We start from the raw sequence: 20,102 nt of genomic DNA on the forward strand, positions 1-20,102 counted from the left end.
CTGGAAATATTTCTCTCCAGGGCTCAACAGAACTTTTGTGTTTCCCCTGATTGGTTCATAAAAAGTGCCTAATAAACACTGGGCCCTCACATTAAGAGGTAGTTACTGTGAAGTTTTGATGTGGTCTGAGTAAATGGACCTTTAATGTCATGTTATTTAGACACAGCCCTCCACTCACACTCAGAATCAAACTGAATGAGTTTATTTAACTAAGTACAAAGCTCCACTCCCCTGATGTGAACCTAAACAGGCTGTAATCACAGGGCCAGTGTGTCGGCGGTGTACTTACTCAGCAGAGCTTTGGCTTGTCTTAAAGGAAAATTAGATTTTCACAGAGCGACAAGCCCAATATTTCCTTCGGACCATAATTCTAAAGACTGCACTATCCTCATCACGTTCATGTCCTCCCAGTTGAAACTTTTTATAAAGTTGCACTGTGTAATTTTCCTGGTGGAGGGCCTCCCACCTGCTTGTCTCTATGGAGATGAGCAGGTCATGCCACCAGGTCAAATTAAAGGTCCACTCTGTAGTGTGCTAATTGAAGTGAATAAATGCAAGAGAGTTAAGTTTAATGCCATACTGTAGAACATTCCAGGAAAAGTGATAACGTCCAAGGAGATGGGCACGACAACTCCTCCAGAAAAGTTACACTGTGCATTTTTAAAGCTCAAATTTAATCAGAGTGAAAGAGCGACAGTGTTTATAGCATTCCAGTCTGGTCAGTGGTTCAAATCTGGCTCGGACCAGTGCATACTGTCATTGTGTCCTTGAGCAAGACTTACTTATCCACTTAGTCTTTGTATACATGTGGGAGGTGAGACGTTAGCTTCTGGTTACCAGATGTTATAGACTTGAACAAAGCACTGTGATCTAGGACTTTAGGATATTTTAGCTTTTTCTTCTTTTTAGCTTGTTTTGTTTCAGTCTAAATGTTTCTTTCAGTTTTTTGTGTCTTATTGGTCCATGTGGTTGTTTTTTAATGTTTTACTGTACACTTAAAACATGTTCAAATTAAATATAGCTTTTACTGATAACAACGCTGATTTATTCTTAATCACAAAAACACCAAACATGATGTCCACATTGTTTATGTTATAATTTGAAGTTTTGGTTTAAGATGATTATCCAATCACAAAGCAGAATGAGCCTCACATGACTCTCTCATTTGTGTTGCCAGTTTTAAAGCTGAAATCCAGTTGGTTTAAACTTAAAATGCCTCTCTCTGATCTGAATGGCCCTAAACCCCAGCACCTGCAGCCAATCATGAGTCAGTGCTAGTGCAGCCTCTGCAGCTCAGTGACTGAATTCTGGATGTTCTTTCACATCAGGCCTGTCCATACACTGACAGTGATACACAGCTGTATGTGTCTTTATCTGCAGGTTCAGGTAGATAGAGACACATGCGAGGCCTCCATGTGAAGCTATGGTCTTTAGCTCCGTGTTAACTGTATCTGTGTCTTTATGGATCTACTGTGACAGACAGACACAGTGCACTGTCAGGGAGAGGTGAGACGGCCATCATTAAAACCACCACAAACCCCCAAACTCATGCACTTTTTATCACCCGACGAGCAGCCTGCCCCCTTCTGTCCAGGAGGGATTAAATCTTAAACAGGGCCCAAAGTCCAGGAAACAGACGTGAAAACAAGTGGATGTAAGAGGGTAGAGAGTTTATAACTGCTTTTCACAACTTTAGAGACCAAAGCAGAGTTTTGCCATCATGGTAATGCTAAAAAACAACTAGCATGCTAACAGTGCACTTTCTCATTCTCAGGAAATTATACACTTTATAATTAAATGCAGACAGTTCACAGCGGATTTATTTTGACCTCAATAGCTGCTTATACAATATATCTGTGCTGGGGAGAGACACATTTTGCTCAAATACATGGGAACAATTTGAGTACAGGCCCTTTAAGATGCAAGTACACCAAATTTGTTGTTAATAATCTCCAGTAAAAGGCGCAGTATTGTAAATAGTCAAACGAAAATAATGCTAGAGCGTTGTTAGCATGCTAATTGTTGTTAGCATTACAATACCGCTCTGGTCTCTGAGTGTTGTGAAAACGCGCATATAAACTCATCATGTTGAATAATTAGGATGTTCTGAATATATAAGGTGTTTGAGGAGGAACTTTGGACCACTGCAAACTTTAAAATGAACCAGTTTTGTTTTTCACGTACAGCTCTTTTAATTTAGTAGCACTTTAAGATTTGCAGGTCTCTCTCTGAACCTGCGTCAGAAATACAGAACCTGGGCTTGGTCTCTGCTTACCTCTCCTCCTCAGCCCTTTTCGCTGTTTAAACAATGTAAAACGCTTTTGAACGAATCGTAGCTGGGAGCGGATTTCCTCTCTTCCTCAGTAAAGCTCTTAATCTGAAGATAAGGACTCTGAGCTGTACACTTCTCCCTCGTACTCCTCTCTTCTTTTGTTTGGCCTGGAAATCCCTCCATCCTCCATCAGAAACACGGGCAGGCTAAAGCTAAGTGCTAATGCGGCGCATGCTAAAATACAGCGAGATAATGGCTCAGGACCTGGAACCTGTTTGAATAGCCTCTTTGTCAATAGAGCTGTCATAGAAGCTCTGTCGTGAAGGCAAGATTAAGTTTGACAGTTAGCGGTTTTCTTTAAAGGTAATACTATGTAACTTTTCTGGGGAAAGGTTAGCTACATGCTTGTCTCAATGGAAATCTTATTGTTTTGCCTGGAATGTTCTCAGTATGGCATTAAACTTTGCCAGTCTTTTGAGCACTGCCTGGCCAAAAAAAAAATGTCGCCACCAATAAAACAGGTCACACTTTGGTTGGACCACCTTTAGTTTGATTACAGCACACATTCACTGTGGCATTGTTTAGATGAGCTATTGCAATGTCACAAGATTTATTTCCATCCAGTGTTGCATTAATTTGTCACCATTGCATTGATGATGTTAGAGTCTGACGCTGCACAAAGCTTCTCCAGCACATCCCAAAGATTCTCACTGGGGTTAAGGTCTGGACTCTGTGGTGGACAATCCATGTGTGAAAATGATGTCTCATGCTCCTGATCCACTCTTTCACAATTTGAGCCTGATGAATCCTGTCATTGTCATCTTGTAATTTGCCCGTGCCATCAGGGAAGAAAAAACCCATTGATGGAATAACCTGGTCATTCAGTATATTCAGGTGTGACCTCATTCTTTGAGCACAGACTGATGCTGAACCTAGACCTGACCAAGGTTATAAACATAGATTCTTACTGTACAGTAAGGTTAAGGCTAAGATCTGACCTGTAACAGGCTAAGTTACACGTCAGATCTGTGGAGAGGCAGCACAGATCTGAGCTGTAACTTAGCCTGTTGGTTTCACCTTCTTTACTATATACTGTGGAACATTCAAAGGAATCACATCTCCTTGGAGACATGCAGGTGTTGTAGCCTACATGAGAAAAGTGGCATAGTGCATCTTTAATACGTCAGTGTGGTAATATGATTGTGTAATTGAAGCTTGTAGTTTATTGAGCGAGTGTTGCTGCTGCTGTTTGCACAGGAGAAACCCATCAGCGAAAAGACAGAGTAAAGTGTGATGAATGCATTTATTAGTTTTGTGCTAGACAGGCCTATCAAAATGTAAACACTGTAGTCCTTAGTCATTCTCTACACTCAAATCTGCATCTGAAACCACAGCTGAAACCACAACTGAAACCACAGCTGACCCGGGGTAGACTGAGGCTACCATTCTGTGCCATCAGTCGCACCAATACCCAATCACATATACATTAATACATACATTCAGCGGAGTGAGTCAAGTGTCTTCTCCAATTACATGACCTAGCAATTTGCAAAGCTATACCAACTACTAGTTACTTAAAGCTGCTGTACCTGATTTTTTACCATCTTAAAAACATGAAAAACAGAACTAGTTCATTTCAAACAGTTTGCAGTAGTCCAAAGTTATTCCTCACTTACATTATGCATTCAGAGCTTCCTGATTATTCACCACAATGAGTTTATAAACACTTTTCACAACTTTCAGACACCAGTGAAGAAAAGCTAATTACAACTAGCCTGCTAACATCATGCAAGCATATATTACAGTGGACTTATTTTGACCTCAAGAGCTGCTTATACAGTACATTGGATACATCCATTCAGTAAATGTACCCACATTCACCAAAACAGTGTCAAAGTATGGGTAAAATACAATGAATAAACAGCTAAATTCTTTCATTCTAAGTCCTTGTTTTATTTATAACCCAAAGCCTCTAATGGTCTCCACAAACACAAGGTTGGAAGGGGGCTAAACGCTGGTGTGTGCATCAAAGGGCACTGTCTAAATCCTGGATGTGCCGCCTCATCACTGCGTCTCATCGGAGCAAACTGTCCTTGAGAGGAATTACACTGCGTCGATAAACGAAGGGAAGCCAAGAGCCTCGGATCAGGCAGCATCTGTATTCACCTCCATATACACAGGCATTAGCAACAATTACCCCTGTAGAAGAGCTACCAGAGAAAAACACATGGAAGACCTCACAGCACGTCTGAACAAGTGCACGTGACGGGTCACACTGCTCACTTCATTAAAATATAGTCAGCATCATTATTAGTTTTAAGATTGCACAAAACATCTTGCCTAGTTTAGCCTAGTTTGTTTCAATTTTGGTGAAGTTTACAATTTCATCCAAAACATCCTGGTTGGACAACCATTATGTAAACAAGGGCCAAAACCTGTCCAAATCATACAATAGCTATGGACTGATAAAACAAAAAGTGATAGCACCTTACGTCTGTTAAGTCAGTGTTTAAAGTGTCTTTTATACAGGCACATAAACACAAGCACATGTACACAAGCACATATACACAAGCACATAAACACAAGCACATATACAGGCACATAAACACAAGCACATGTACACAAGCACATATACAGGCACATAAACACAAGCACATGTACACAAGCACATATACACAAGCACTACAACATGTACACTTCTGTATGGTTCCAAGTGGTTCCGTATGCTTCTGTAGCTTCCGTATGCTTCTTGTATGGTTCCATATGCTTCTTGTATGGTTCTGTATGCTTCTTGTATGGTTCCGTATGCTTCTTGTATGGTTCCATATGCTTCTTGTAGGGTTCCATATGCTTCTTGTAGGGTTCTGTATGATTCTGTATGGTTCCATATGCTTCTTGTATGGTTCTGTATGCTTCTTGTATGGTTCCGTATGCTTCTTGTATGGTTCCATATGCTTCTTGTATGGTTCCATATGCTTCTTGTATGGTTCCGTATGTTTCTGTATGGTTCCGTATGCTTCTGTATGGTTCCGTACGGTTCTTTACCATATTTTAAAGTGAGTGCAGTTTTGTCCCTGAAGCTGCACATATGTTGCGTATTGTCCCACAGCAGACTGAAACGGGCTGCGTTCAGATTCCCTCTTTCTCGCTCTGTTCTGTTTAAGACGCCTTCCATTTGATTGGTTTTAATAGGATACGGCCCTTATCTGGCGCTCTCCCTCTCTGCCGCTATAATAAGGAATTAGACATCGGTTAAAAGGAAATAATACATTCTTTTCTTTGCATTTAAAGTGGTCTGAGGCGTTGGTGAATCGGCGCTGGTCTCTGTGTAAGAGGGTTTGGAGTTGGGATTCAAAGACACTAAAGACGTGTGGGGTTTTTGTTCGTCGCTGCTGCAGTTTTTCGTGGTCTCATTTATTTAACTGAATGAAAAAGTTTAAGAGGTTAGAGACGAGTTAAAGGCAACTCACAGTTCAGGAGGGAGAGACGACCAGTTTAAGAAAAGAAACATTGTGAGGCAGATTTGACCAGCGTACTGCTCAAAATCTCAATTTGAAAGGAAAGGTAAAGATAAATGGAAAATGGAAAAATGTGTTGACTCAAATATTAATGGTCCTGTACTACGCAGAATAGACTCCTGTGAGCTTTTAACTGTGTTCTAACGCTGTGACCTCCTAAAAAACACACCTGGAGTTGTGTTTTGTTTCATTCACACATGTTTGAGTAACTTTATTATTAGTCTGTTACATCTCCAAAGCTCAAAATGCTCTGTTCCACCTGATGTCATGAAGGGGCAGTTTTCAAGTTAACAGCTGCCTGTTATACCTTTTCTTTTTTCAGTAGAAGATTGTCAATTCCAGGGCTAAAATGATCCAAATGATTCTAGTGAAAGTGTATGGAGTTTAAAAACACAGTGGAGCACTTCCTGTATTAGAGTGAAGAGAGTGTTTTCAGTTTGAGAGAAGAACAGGGTCTCTCCTTTTGCTCATCCTCTCTCTATCTCTTCCAACTCTTACACTTCTCTTTTGTCTCTGTCTCTTTTCTCCCTTTTCTCTCTCTCTTTCTCTCTCTCCTCTCTCTTGCTTTCTTTCTTTCTTTCTCTCTGTCTCTTTTCTCCCCTTCCTGTCTCTCCTTCTTTGTTTCAGCCTGTCTTCTCTCCCTCCCTCCTTCTCTCTATTTTGTGGTAATTCTCTCTCTCTTTCGTTCTCTGTTCGAGGCTGGGTCCGGCGACAGGGCCTGGGGGGGCCTGGGCGGGGCCTGGGGCGGGGCAGGGGCAGTATGTTTACATGCATTTGAACAAACGGGGCTGGAGCGTCATGTTTTTCCTCTTGAATCATAGATGAGGTCGAGCCGTGGCTCAATAACAGAGAGAGAGCTCCTGTTTGTACTACACTGTGTAACACTGTGGACACGACTGCACAAACACACTATACACATGATACACACATACACACAATACACATAATACACATGATACACACATACACACAATACACATAATACACATGATACACACATACACACTATACATAATACACATGATACACACATACACACAATACACATAATACACATGATACACACATACACACTATACATAATACACATGATACACACATACACACTATACACATGATACACACATACACACTATACACATGATACACACATACACACTATACACATGATACACACTATACACATGATACACACATACACATGATACACACATACACACAATACACATGATACACACAATACACATGATACACACATACACACTATACACATGATACACACATGCACACTATACACATGATACACACATGCACACTATACACATGATACACACATGCACACTATACACATGATACACACATGCACACTATACACATGATACACACATGCACACTATACACATGATACACACATGCACACTATACACATGATACACACATGCACACTATACACATGATACACACATGCACACTATACACATGATACACACATGCACACTATACACATGATACACACATGCACACTATACACATGATACACACATATACACTATACACATGATACACACATACACACTATACACATGATACACACATACACACTATACATATGATACACACATGCACACTATACACATGATACACACATGCACACTATACACATGATACACACATACACACAATATACATAATACACATGATACACACATACACACTATATACATGATACACACATACACACTATACACATGATACACACATACACACTATACACATGATACACACATACACACTATACACATGATACACACATACACACTATACACATGATACACACATGCACACTATACACATGATACACACATGCACACTATACACATGATACACACATACACACTATACACATGATACACACTATACACATGATACACACATACACATGATACACACATACACACAATACACATGATACACACAATACACATGATACACACATACACACTATACACATGATACACACATGCACACTATACACATGATACACACATGCACACTATACACATGATACACACATGCACACTATACACATGATACACACATGCACACTATACACATGATACACACATGCACACTATACACATGATACACACATATACACTATACACATGATACACACATACACACTATACACATGATACACACATACACACTATACATATGATACACACATGCACACTATACACATGATACACACATGCACACTATACACATGATACACACATACACACAATATACATAATACACATGATACACACATACACACTATATACATGATACACACATACACACTATACACATGATACACACATACACACTATACACATGATACACACATACACACTATACACATGATACACACATACACACTATACACATGATACACACATGCACACTATACACATGATACACACATGCACACTATACACATGATACACACATGCACACTATACACATGATACACACATGCACACTATACACATGATACGCACATGCACACTATACACATGATACGCACATGCACACTATACACATGATACGCACATGCACACTATACACATGATACGCACATGCACACTATACACATGATACACACATACACACTATACACATGATACACACATATACACTATACACATGATACACACATACACACTATACACATGATACACACATACACACTATACATATGATACACACATGCACACTATACACATGATACACACATGCACACTATACACATGATACACACATACACACAATATACATAATACACATGATACACACATACACACTATATACATGATACACACATACACACTATACACATGATACACACATACACACTATAGACATGATACACACATACACACTATACACATGATACACACATGCACACTATACACATGATACACACATGCACACTATACACATGATACACACATGCACACTATACACATGATACACACATGCACACTATACACATGATACACACATGCACACTATACACATGATACACACATGCACACTATACACATGATACACACATGCACACTATACACATGATACGCACATGCACACTATACACATGATACGCACATGCACACTATACACATGATACACACATACACACTATAGACATGATACACACATACACACTATACACATGATACACACATGCACACTATACACATGATACACACATGCACACTATACACATGATACACACATGCACACTATACACATGATACACACATGCACACTATACACATGATACACACATGCACACTATACACATGATACGCACATGCACACTATACACATGATACGCACATGCACACAATATACATAATACACATGATACACACAATATACATGATACACACATACACACTATACACATGATACACACACACACTATACACATGATACACACATATACACAATACACACGATACACACATGCACACAATATACATAATACACAATACACATCATACACATACAATAACACAAGTGAGCGTTGCTTCTGTCCACACTCACTGTGGACACGTCTGTACATCATACACAACACATTTACTCACAAGTATACAAACCTTTGCACCAGGCGCCATGTTCAAGACATACTGTGGAACTTTTCTGGAGCTATGTTATTACCTTCTCTAGAATGTTCCACAATGGCATTTAACTTATCAAAGGCCAAGTTACAAGTCAGATCTGTGGTCAGGGGCAACCCTCACACACCACGTTCTTTTTCTAAATAAATGCAGGATAGATCAGTATCAGTGTCTAACAGGGGTCTGCATCTCCATGAGGACTCCTGATAGAGATGTTCTGTAGTGCACCTTTAAAGCACAATGGTGAGGTGGTGGAGCGGTTATTTTGTAAATGGAAGGTTGTCAGTTTGAATCCAGCTCCAACCAGTGAGCAAGACACTCCAACTGCCTGGAATGTGTGTGAGTGATGGTCATGGCAGTGGTTGGAGAGACTGGTACCGTTTGGCTGCCACTCCTCTATCACTCAGCCCCAGGGCACATAATCACTGCATAGGGCGCTGACAAGCTTGTTTATTTTCCATTTTATATTTTTATTTTTGTATTTATTACATATATATTACATACTATAATTCACTCCCTCTGGACAGCCCTGTCTGTTTAAAAAGCTTTCAGAACATTCTCAGTGGAGATAAATTGGTTTTACACATAGACTGTATACAGTTTATATAAATGGACATAGCTAACATGCTAGCCGCCAGACAGGAAGTGATCATAGGTGCACTTCCAGCTCCATCGACTCTAATTCACTTTACATTGAAAAACTGTGTCCCCTCTCTCTGTAATTACTGCTGTCAGACTCATCATTTTGGTCTTAAATGTTCGTATTAACCCGCTCTACATGATCCTGTTTTTTTTTTATTTCACTATTGTGTTTGTAAGTCAAGATATGAACATTAATAACAGACAAATCAGACGCCTTTATTCTCTGAGGTTGTTCTTGCTGGTGTTAGCAGACAGTGTTGCTAAGCACCCGCCCCGTGCTAAACCAGCACTCGCTCCGGATTGGCTGTTTGGTTGCTATGACACTCACGATTTCAATGAATTCCAAATATGGATCTTGGCCCCAAATTGTCCACTATAACTGCTCTAGCCTCAATAAACTTAATTTGACTCAAGCTGAACGCTGTGGGTGACGTCACACCCACTTAATCCACTTCTTTATACAGTCTTTGGTTTTATGTCATACTGTTGAATATTATAACAACATTTCCATGGAAACAAGCTCTTCCAGGCCAAATAAGAGTTAGGTTTGTGGAGATGCAAGCCCGCTCAAGAATGCATGTTCATGTAGGTTTTTCAGTGCAATAAAAACATGTATTTACTGTTACGTGGTGAGATTTTAACTTTGACAGCTCGATCCTGTGTCTTTCTTGTGTTCTCCTGTGACTTTGAGCTCAGTGGGGTGTGTGTTTTGGTGGCGTGATATTAGCTGGAGCTGAGTGTTTGAGCAGTGTTGTGAAAAGTGCCTGCTCAGCTCCATGTGTCCGTCATGCTCCTGAACTTTATATCAGAGACTGCAGCCAAAATGTAAACAGGAAGTGAGAAGGAACCAGAGAAACACAGTTTAAGAGTGATTTTAATCATGTTATATGATTAAATACGTAACATGTTTAAACAATAGAATGTGATTTTCCACATTAAATTGTGTAATTGTGTGTAATCCCTCAGTGTCCAGTGGGCTCATAGTGGTCCATGGGTGTATACTAGTCTATGTGTCTTATACTTTTAGATTAGATTTAGAGTGATTCGTGTTTGAGTAATCTATTCTCCTGGATAAAGACACCATTGCTCCAAAAATGTCAACTTTAAAACTACCACTAAATGACATCACAAGGTGAAACAGAGCATTTTGAGGTTTAGGGATGCAGACAAAATAACGCAGAATAACTCAAACATGTGTGAATGAAACAAAACACAACGCCAGGTCCGTTTTTGATGAGGTAACAGCATTAGAACATGGCTATAACACTCACACTCACTGGAGTTTTTTGTCATGTAGGACCTTGTTATTGTTCATTGCTGTTTTAAACGAGGCGTTAATGGGCTCGTCCACTGCTGTTTCTGTTTACTCTTTTGTGTTGACATTTAAGTACAGTTTGCTATGGGCCTAATCACATTTCAAACCAAATTCACAAACTGCAAATTGTTGATTAGATGAGATCAAAAAGTGGCATTCTTAGGTTTAATTTACCAGAACAATCTTTTCATGGGTTATTTTTTCCCATTCAAAAGATATAATTTTTTGTTGTAAATTATTAATCTGTATGCTAAGAGTCCTAATTTTCATTTTGAATCTGAATCTCGTGGAGAGCAGCAATAGCAGAACATGCAAAGCTTTAGAAGTAACTGAGTTGTTTTTCCCTCATCAAAAGCATGCCTGAGGAGGTTTTATATGTTGTCCATGCATGTTTGAGTAATCTTGTGATCTCTATTTGAACCCTCCTTCTGGTTAGCAGTACGAGCCTGTACAAAGCTCCGCCTACAGCCCATTTTTTCATAATGCAAAACAATGCACTACAATTTCATAAACGTGATGTGATGTGCAGTAGTTTCATTAGTGGGATGCAGGTTGATTGCGTTGTCATAGTGCTCTGAAGGGGGAGTGACTTACCGCAGAGAGCAAAGGGAGGGGAGACTCAGAGCAGAGTTGTTTTTGGCGAATATAGCATTGTCAAAAAGATAAAAGGAAACATGGTGATCTAAATCTGCTACGTGTTACATTTAATGCCCCATAGAAGTGTTTGAATATTGTTCTATAAACTAACCGTGCCTTCTCTCTCTTCTCCGCTCTTCCTCTCTCTCTCTCTCTCTCTGTTTCTCTCTGTCTCTCTGTCCGACCCGGAGCAGATAACTTCCCTCAGATGGCCCATCAGAAGCGCTTCATCGAGCGCAAATACAGACAGGAGCTGAAGGAGATGAGACGAGAGAGAGAAAGACAAGAGAGAGAGAGCGACGACGCGGATGACGGAGGCAGGAAGTGAAAACAACCCACCAGCCAATCAGAAGGGGGCACAGGACAACCCAGCCAATGCAGAGACTGCACATTACTCACTAGCCAACCAAAAGACATCACATTATCCAGATAAGCAACCAGGACATGCCACAGATCCAAACTAATTTATCATTTAGCCAATTCAGACACAACATCTTACCAACCCAGCCCGTCAGGAGATGGTACGGTCCCCGTGGGGTAAATCCAGAGACAGGACAGTACCCAACTAACCAATGAGGACACAAAGCAGATCCAAACCAGCCACTCAGGGGGTGGCACAGTACACAACCAGTCAGGTGACTCAAATCAGTGCAGTTTTTTTAGCAATTAAGCCAAGAGACTTTATTTTTTTTAAATTGAAATATTGACCTATGGAATAATGTGTTGGTCCAAGTTTTAATACACTTCTGAATGGGCCAATCAGAGCACATCATGTGTCAGAGTCATGTGTTAGCCTTTTTAATGAACTGACCAATTGGAAAAGAGGATGATTACAAAAAAGAAATACTGATTGAAAATTTTACCAAGAGACTTTAAATTCAAGATGAAAGAAGGAACAGCCACTGTGTACTTCCTTATGAATGAAGAAGGGCAGGAAGTAGGGCTCAGAATTGGCCAATCAGGGAACAGAAGTCATAAGCCAATGAAATGTACAGTATTTTATGAACTGACTGAAGACTTATCTTAGTTTTAGGATGGTATTAAAAATGGGAAAAAAAAAATACATATATGAATTGATAACACAACACATGACTCACGACTCCAATGTTACTGTTAAAAATGTCAGAGTGATTTTCAAAGCTACATGTGTTGTGTGTATATTTACAGTTTTAATGGTCCAGCTGTGGCCTGGAGCACATGTGGCCCTCCAGACAATTATTCTTGGCCCTCATTGGTCACTGTAAAGCATCAATTCATAGTTGGATAAGTATAATAGTAAAAAAAAAAAAAATGCCATTTTACAATGTGACAACAGAGCTCTACATTGTGCTTATCCTCTGCATTAAATCATTTTGTTTGAGTTTGAGTCTATATATATTGTGTAAACTATTTTGGGGTATGATCATTTGGTTTACCCAGCTCTGCCCTCAAAGCCAGACCATAACCGTTGGCTGATCTGTCAATGTTTTTGTATTTGTAGCACAGTGTGATGTTGCCTTATGCTGTCTGTAGAAATAAAACCATATTTGAATAAATAAAATATGAAATAAACTGTCAAACTTTTGCATAAACTCATTGTGTGGTTGTCCAATATACTATACCATGTTGCAGCTGATGTCAACAGTCCCGGGGGAGCTGTGTTACTCAAGTTAGACATTAATTTGAACATAATCTGACCAGAAAGGACTGACTTAGTCGAGCTGATTTGTGCTGTTAAAAAAGTCTCACATATAAAAGGAAAGTCACAAGCTAGCTAGCATTAGCCAACATGAGCCTTTTTGTGAAAAATCAAACTCCTAAACAGGACCATAAATGATTGGATTGATCACAGACTCCTGAAAATGTGTTAACTTTTTGATACATTGTGCTGCTAAATATTCCACCATAGACACACATGCAGTACACCCTCAGCGTGGTGTCACTGCAAAGTCTTAGTTAATGTATCCCTGAATAGTGTAATCTCACTAGCCACATTAAACTCCATATCGTATGTAGAAACCATAAAGGCACACTATGTAACTTTGATCGAGCCAAACCTGCTTCTCTTCATGGAGATGTTACTGCTTTGACTGGCATGTTCCACAGTATTGCATTACACACATCTATTTCCAGGGAGACTACAGGTATTTTGCAATGCATTTTTGGAGTAATAAAGACACGTGTAATTGAATAAATGCAAGATGGATTAAATGCTTTACTATGGAACATTCCAGGCAAATCAATAACATCTCTATAGAGACGAGCAGAAAAGTTACATAGTGCACCTTTTTATATCAAGCCTTGAATCCATTACATCTCCATCTGTCACTCACTGTAATGAATTAACAGTTCTCTTCCTTATTCCAGACCTCCCTGGACTCTGATTGGCTGTCGTAGATCTTAATTATAGATTGGCTAATTAACAGTTTCCCTGTCGCCTCTGGTCACAGCGTCAGAACAAAGGCTTTTGAGGAAATGACTGTGACATATGGAGACTAATGTGCTAATGCTAATGTGCTAATGCACACGTTTATGGAGGATTCATCTCATACACACCTCCAGCAATTAAACAAGGGATGAACGTGATCACATGACCCCGCGTGATGGACTCAAGCCTCTCGGTCAGTATAAGGTCAGTACGACGTCTGCACAGCTTTAAATGTGTTATGAACTGAGAGACGGATGGATAGAAGGATGTATGGATAGATGGATACATAGATAGATAGATATATTCAACACTTAATTTCAGGAGCATTTAAAACCAATAAGCATGCATTGTATTCACAATTAAGAGTAGAAAACTGAGTTCACAGATACTGTCAAAAATGAATAATAATATTTTATAATAATAAAAATGAGATTTAAAGATGCCAAACAAAATGCCACCAAAATGACGCTATGTGAGCTTAAAAAAAAGTCCAATAAACTGTCGTCATTTTATATAAGACACCAGCCACACCATAACAAAACAAACTATTCTTTGAAAATAAACTGATTATTTGCATTTTTTAAAAATCATCTGTACAACAGCAAATATCTGAAAATGTGGCGCAGCTGAGATTTAAGCAGTTTACTTTAGTGCAGTTTTTACTGAGGTGACTTCAGTGCACCACGTTATTATTCACATTATACACTCACTTTTTCATTGTGGAGCTCAGTCTCCCTGCGTGCTGCTGAGCTGCAGGTCCACTCCAGTGTCTCCAAATGTTTTTAAACCACACTGTAGCTTTAAGTGCCCAGATGTACAACAACAATTTGCAGCATTTCTCAGAAGCTGTGAGCCACGGGTACTGTTCATAGTTGCTCGTCTGGAAATGACGGACAAACCCTTTACCTTGCTGGGACAGGTTTGCTTGCGCAGAGGTTGGCCGACGTCTTTTCATAATGTCCAGCTTTTCGAGAAAGGCCCATCTTGAAAATGGCGTGGAAAAATATATCTGCAACCAGATCAATCTCTTCTTCTTCGGCCAGGTGAATTATATTTAGAAGATGTTTACTCTGAAGGCCCCATACCTATTTATGAAAATAAAATAAATCCACTTTTCTGAGTATGTTTAGGCCAACAGAGAAGGCCCTGCTGCCCCTGATGGCCCCCATAAATAAATAGATAGATAGATAGATAGATAGATAGATAGATAGATAGATAGATAGATAGATAGATAGATAGATAGATAGATAGATAGATAGATAGATAGATAGATATGGCGATAGATACAGATAGAGAAACAGACATAGAGTAAGAGAGAGGGATAGAGGGATGAATAAGAGGAATACATGGAGGGAAAGAGGGAGATCAGTGGATTTATCCCTAAGAGGGGGGGTTTATTTTTGCTTTACAAAAATAAACTGAAGCGCACAGACAGACGCTCATGGAGCCCTCCTCCTTGTGTCAGATCCTTTATCCAGAATCACCCCAAAAGAAAGACAAGACGGTGTTGGTTAGATTTTTAAAGCTGTTTTATTGTGTCATATAAATATTCAGTACAAAATCTCACGTTTTACAAAGCAGGTCGATGGACGGCCAGTGACGTTGGGCCCCGTTTGAATCTAACACAACCTCTGGGACGATTCTACTGTTTGGACAAAGAAAAACCGCTCCATCAAAACAGTTCACCCACAATACATCAGAGAGGCTAGCCAACAGGTTAGCACGAGAGCTAGCCAACAGGTTAGCAACAAGAGCTAGCCTTTAGCATTAGCCACGAGAACTAGCCAACAGGTCAGCATGAGCGCTAGCCAACAGGTTAGCACAAGAGCTAGCCAACAGGTTAGCTAAAGGAGCTAGCCGTAAGCATTAGCCACAAGAGCTAGCCGTTAGCATTAGCAGCGTCTACAAATCTACTACCACACACCTATCCAGAAAAGGACATCAGTGTTACCATGGAAACGCGTTAAAAACATCATGGAAATTAACATAAAAGAACGTTAAAGAAATGTCATGTGGACTTTAAGTAAATGTATCATGTATCGCACAAATGTAATGGTGATAGTTAAGCATTTGGTGAACCAGGAGGTTACAGGTTCGATTCCCGCCATAGCAAATGCAGTTACTCCATTGACCATAATAGTTGTGACTGGAAGGGCATCTGGCATGAAATCAGCTTCATTTTTCCATTGTTTAATTTAATGTATTGCTTTTATTTTATTTGAAACCAATTACTACTTATTTTTTACATGTAATATTTTTTAATTAAAGTCCACATGTCATTTTTTACAGTGCACAGAACGGAGCGATGTGATTGGCTGGTTTCATGGGGCTGGAAGGCAAGAGGAGGCGGCCAAAATACTAAATGTATAAATGTTTGTACATGACTTTATGGTGGTGATCAAACACAGTAGGGCTACACCAAACTTTCAGTTATAGTTATTCACCCCCTAACCAGCAGCTCAGAGGTTCAAATCTACATCTACACTCAAAGTCATGGAAGAGGCAGGGCACCTGACACACACATTTCAAAGTAACTAGGAAGCTGAATTACATTTTGACAAAGAACTACACTGCATATTTTTCATGTCATTAATTGTCATTTATTTTTCGTAAAAACTGTCCCACCATTTATTTAAAGCTACAGTATGTAACTTTCTGCAGATGCCACACCACCTGAATTCATTTTACATATACTTAAACCATACTCCGAAACATTCTCCATGGACTTAGATATTTAAGAAATGACACTTCCATGGAAAACAGCAGGTGGAGGTGAAGAGGTCAAGAGACAGGTTTGTGGAGATGCGAGCCTGCTCACAGTAAAATTCAAAACAACACCAAAAAAAAGCTCTTATATTAATCTGTTTGTTGGCTAAAAGGTTACACACTGTAGCTTTAATACTGTTGCTGAGACTAAACATGACCATCTTTTGAGCATTTGCCCCTGAAAACGTGTTTCGTTCGTGATTTAGTCTCAATAATCGTCACTGTGCTGCTCGTAGCTTCATGTGAGTTCCACGTTTTCTGTCTGTGCCTCTGCAGCTCAACGTCGACACGTTTAAACTCAGAAACACTTTTGACTGTCACATTTGAACAAAGCCGCTCCTCCGTCAGGTCAAACAACAACAGCCATGTCTCATACAGAATGTGCTCCACAGACAAACATCGACGTCAGGGGAAAGTTGAGAGGACACTGGGTACATTAACACGCCCACTAAATCAGACAACTAGAGTAATCAGATTACCCAACGATCAGATCTGGTTTTAGTGTGTGTTTACAGTACAAGAGAATTCTGATTATCAAAAACACCTGGGACACGTGTCAGTGAATCAGGGGCTTTTTAGGAACTGCTGCATTTGGAAGACAAAATGGATTTTAGAACAGCTGAGTTCAATCTTTTACATTTTCTCTTTCATTTTGTCTTGGCCTTGTTTGCTTATTTGTTCTTGTCACAACCTGCTCAGGTGTGAACATCACAGTCACAAACCTGCAGGAAGTGGGTCTTATCCTAAATCATTATTGTGAGGTGAATTATATTTAGAAGATGAGGATTTCTACGAGTCGACGACAGAAAGAGAGCAAGCTGGAGATTTTGTGTTTTTTAGTATTTATCTGTAAAAATCAGATTAAACTCATGATTCACAAGTTTATTCTGTCTTTATATACCATATTTTCCAGACTATGAGTCGCACTTTTTTTTTTTCTTTTCACAGTTTGTCCAGGGGTTGCGACTTATACTCAGATGTGACAAATGTGACTGGAATATAAGTCGCATCTGAGTATATAATTTCACATCTCCATTACGGTCACACTGACAAACTGACAACTGTGTCTTTTCTTCATTAAAGTTGTCCCTCGCTATCTTGGGGTTCAGCTTCGTGGTCTCGCTGTTTCGCTGATTTTTTTGTGTGCAATTTTACATGTTTTTTTGTTTTTGTTTTTTTTTACAGTGTATGAAGGTGTATTGTGTTCTGCGTCCTGATTGGCTAAGGGACTGTAGACCATTGTCACTCAATCTCCTCCATGTCTCCTGTACAGTACAGAATGTGTTCAAATTTACATAAATGTTGGATCGACACTACAGTGGAGCACCAGGACGAACAGGCGTGATCAGAGGAATTATGAAATACACGAGTCACTATTAATTAATTAAACAAGTGAGAAAATGTTAATGCCTGTCTGAGAAAAGTGTATAAAGTGTGTGGTGAGGGATTTTACAGCTGCAAAACATATATAATAATTGAAAAAATAAAGCTGACTACTTCACGGATTTCTCCTTTTGCGGGTAAATGAGGGGCCACTGTATTATACATTTTTTGACTTACAGTCTGGAAAATATGGTAAATACATTGTCTCTGCATAAGTAGTAGTTTTTGCATGAACTCCCCCTGCAGGTGTAGTCTTGTGAGTGCAGTCTGGGGGCAGTTCTTTTGCCACGCCCCTTTTTAGCGGACTAACCCATTAGCAGGACATTTGTTTAGTCGACTGCAGCCTTGAAATGAGATTGTGATTAGATTTTGAATGTGCCTGTAAAGCCAGCGACGGCAGTACAAGGATGTGGTCACTGCGGGATAAACAAATGAGTCTATTGAAAGCTCCGGGCCCCTGCACAGTGTGAGAATAGACAAATGAGTCGTGTCATATTCAAAGTGTCGTCTAAATTCACTGATAGACAATGTACTGGACTCACCTCTGAGTTTGAATGGGGGATAACACAGACCATGTGCATGCTTGGGTTTCCTGTTATAGACCTAAGACTGACTAATGCTCCATTGTACTGAACTCCAGATTTGAATGTGTCTCCATGTGCTCTCACGTGTAAACGAGCAGCTTTGTCATTTTACACCCCTCTACAAACCCTATTCAAATACATATGTTTGTTTGGATTAACAGGGCATGTACCAGATTTTTGCTTTGTATTTTAGCAAAGTTTGTCTTGTGTGGTTAGTATACAAGTTTTTGTTAGAGTTACAGTGAAGGCAAAACTCAGCTCTGGTCTGACAGTAAAAGTGCTTATAAACTCATCGTGGTGAATAATTATGATGCTCTGAATGCATAAGGTGAGGAATAACTTTGGACCACTGCAAACTGTTTAACCCTTTAATGACTGAGCACATCATAGACCAGTATAGCTCGCCTAGACTTTTTTTTTTTTTCTGCCATAAAAATCATGTTAAAGGAAGTATCAGAATGTACTGCATTTTTTCACACAACTATCTATATTTGACATATCCATCCATATTTTTCCTTTGACACATCGAATAACTGACTGGGAAAATTCCGTGGCACCTGCGCTCTGATTGGTCATCTTCGAGGGACAACTTAAGCAGATTACCGTAATGATGGTAAACTATTTAAAGAGCCCCACGCCTTTGCTTTGAGATGCCATTTGAATTTACATGAGAGCACAATTGTTTGCGGAGTTACGGTAATGGAAAGTCCACAACTGATAGCATCCGCCACTATAAGGTTAAAATGAATTACTTTTTATGTTTTTCATGTTTTTAAGACTTAAAGGTTTTAAGTACAGCACTTTTAAGTGAATGTTTCAGTCCGAAAAGCATTAAGTCGCAGTTTGATATTTTGCCTAAATCATTACCATGGCCCTTCCTCTTTGTAAGAATGATGTAAGTTTCT

The 20,102-nt window shown here is 39.5% G+C and overlaps 1 protein-coding gene across 1 annotated transcript in view; it reads left to right on the forward strand.

Annotated features, from left to right (window-relative positions):
- The window catches only part of drosha (drosha ribonuclease III), a 196,410-nt gene extending 182,916 nt beyond the window's left edge, over positions 1–13,494 (forward strand). The window contains exon 32 of the mRNA XM_033985642.2: positions 12,252–13,494. Within this exon, the coding sequence (XP_033841533.1) occupies positions 12,252–12,385 (134 nt within the window). The 3' untranslated portion in view covers positions 12,386–13,494. The remainder of the gene's footprint in view (positions 1–12,251) is intronic.
- The last annotated feature ends 6,608 nt before the right edge of the window (positions 13,495–20,102 follow it).

This window comes from Periophthalmus magnuspinnatus, chromosome 20 (assembly GCF_009829125.3).
Source record: "Periophthalmus magnuspinnatus isolate fPerMag1 chromosome 20, fPerMag1.2.pri, whole genome shotgun sequence".
In the NCBI taxonomy this organism is placed as follows: Eukaryota; Metazoa; Chordata; class Actinopteri; order Gobiiformes; family Gobiidae; genus Periophthalmus; species Periophthalmus magnuspinnatus.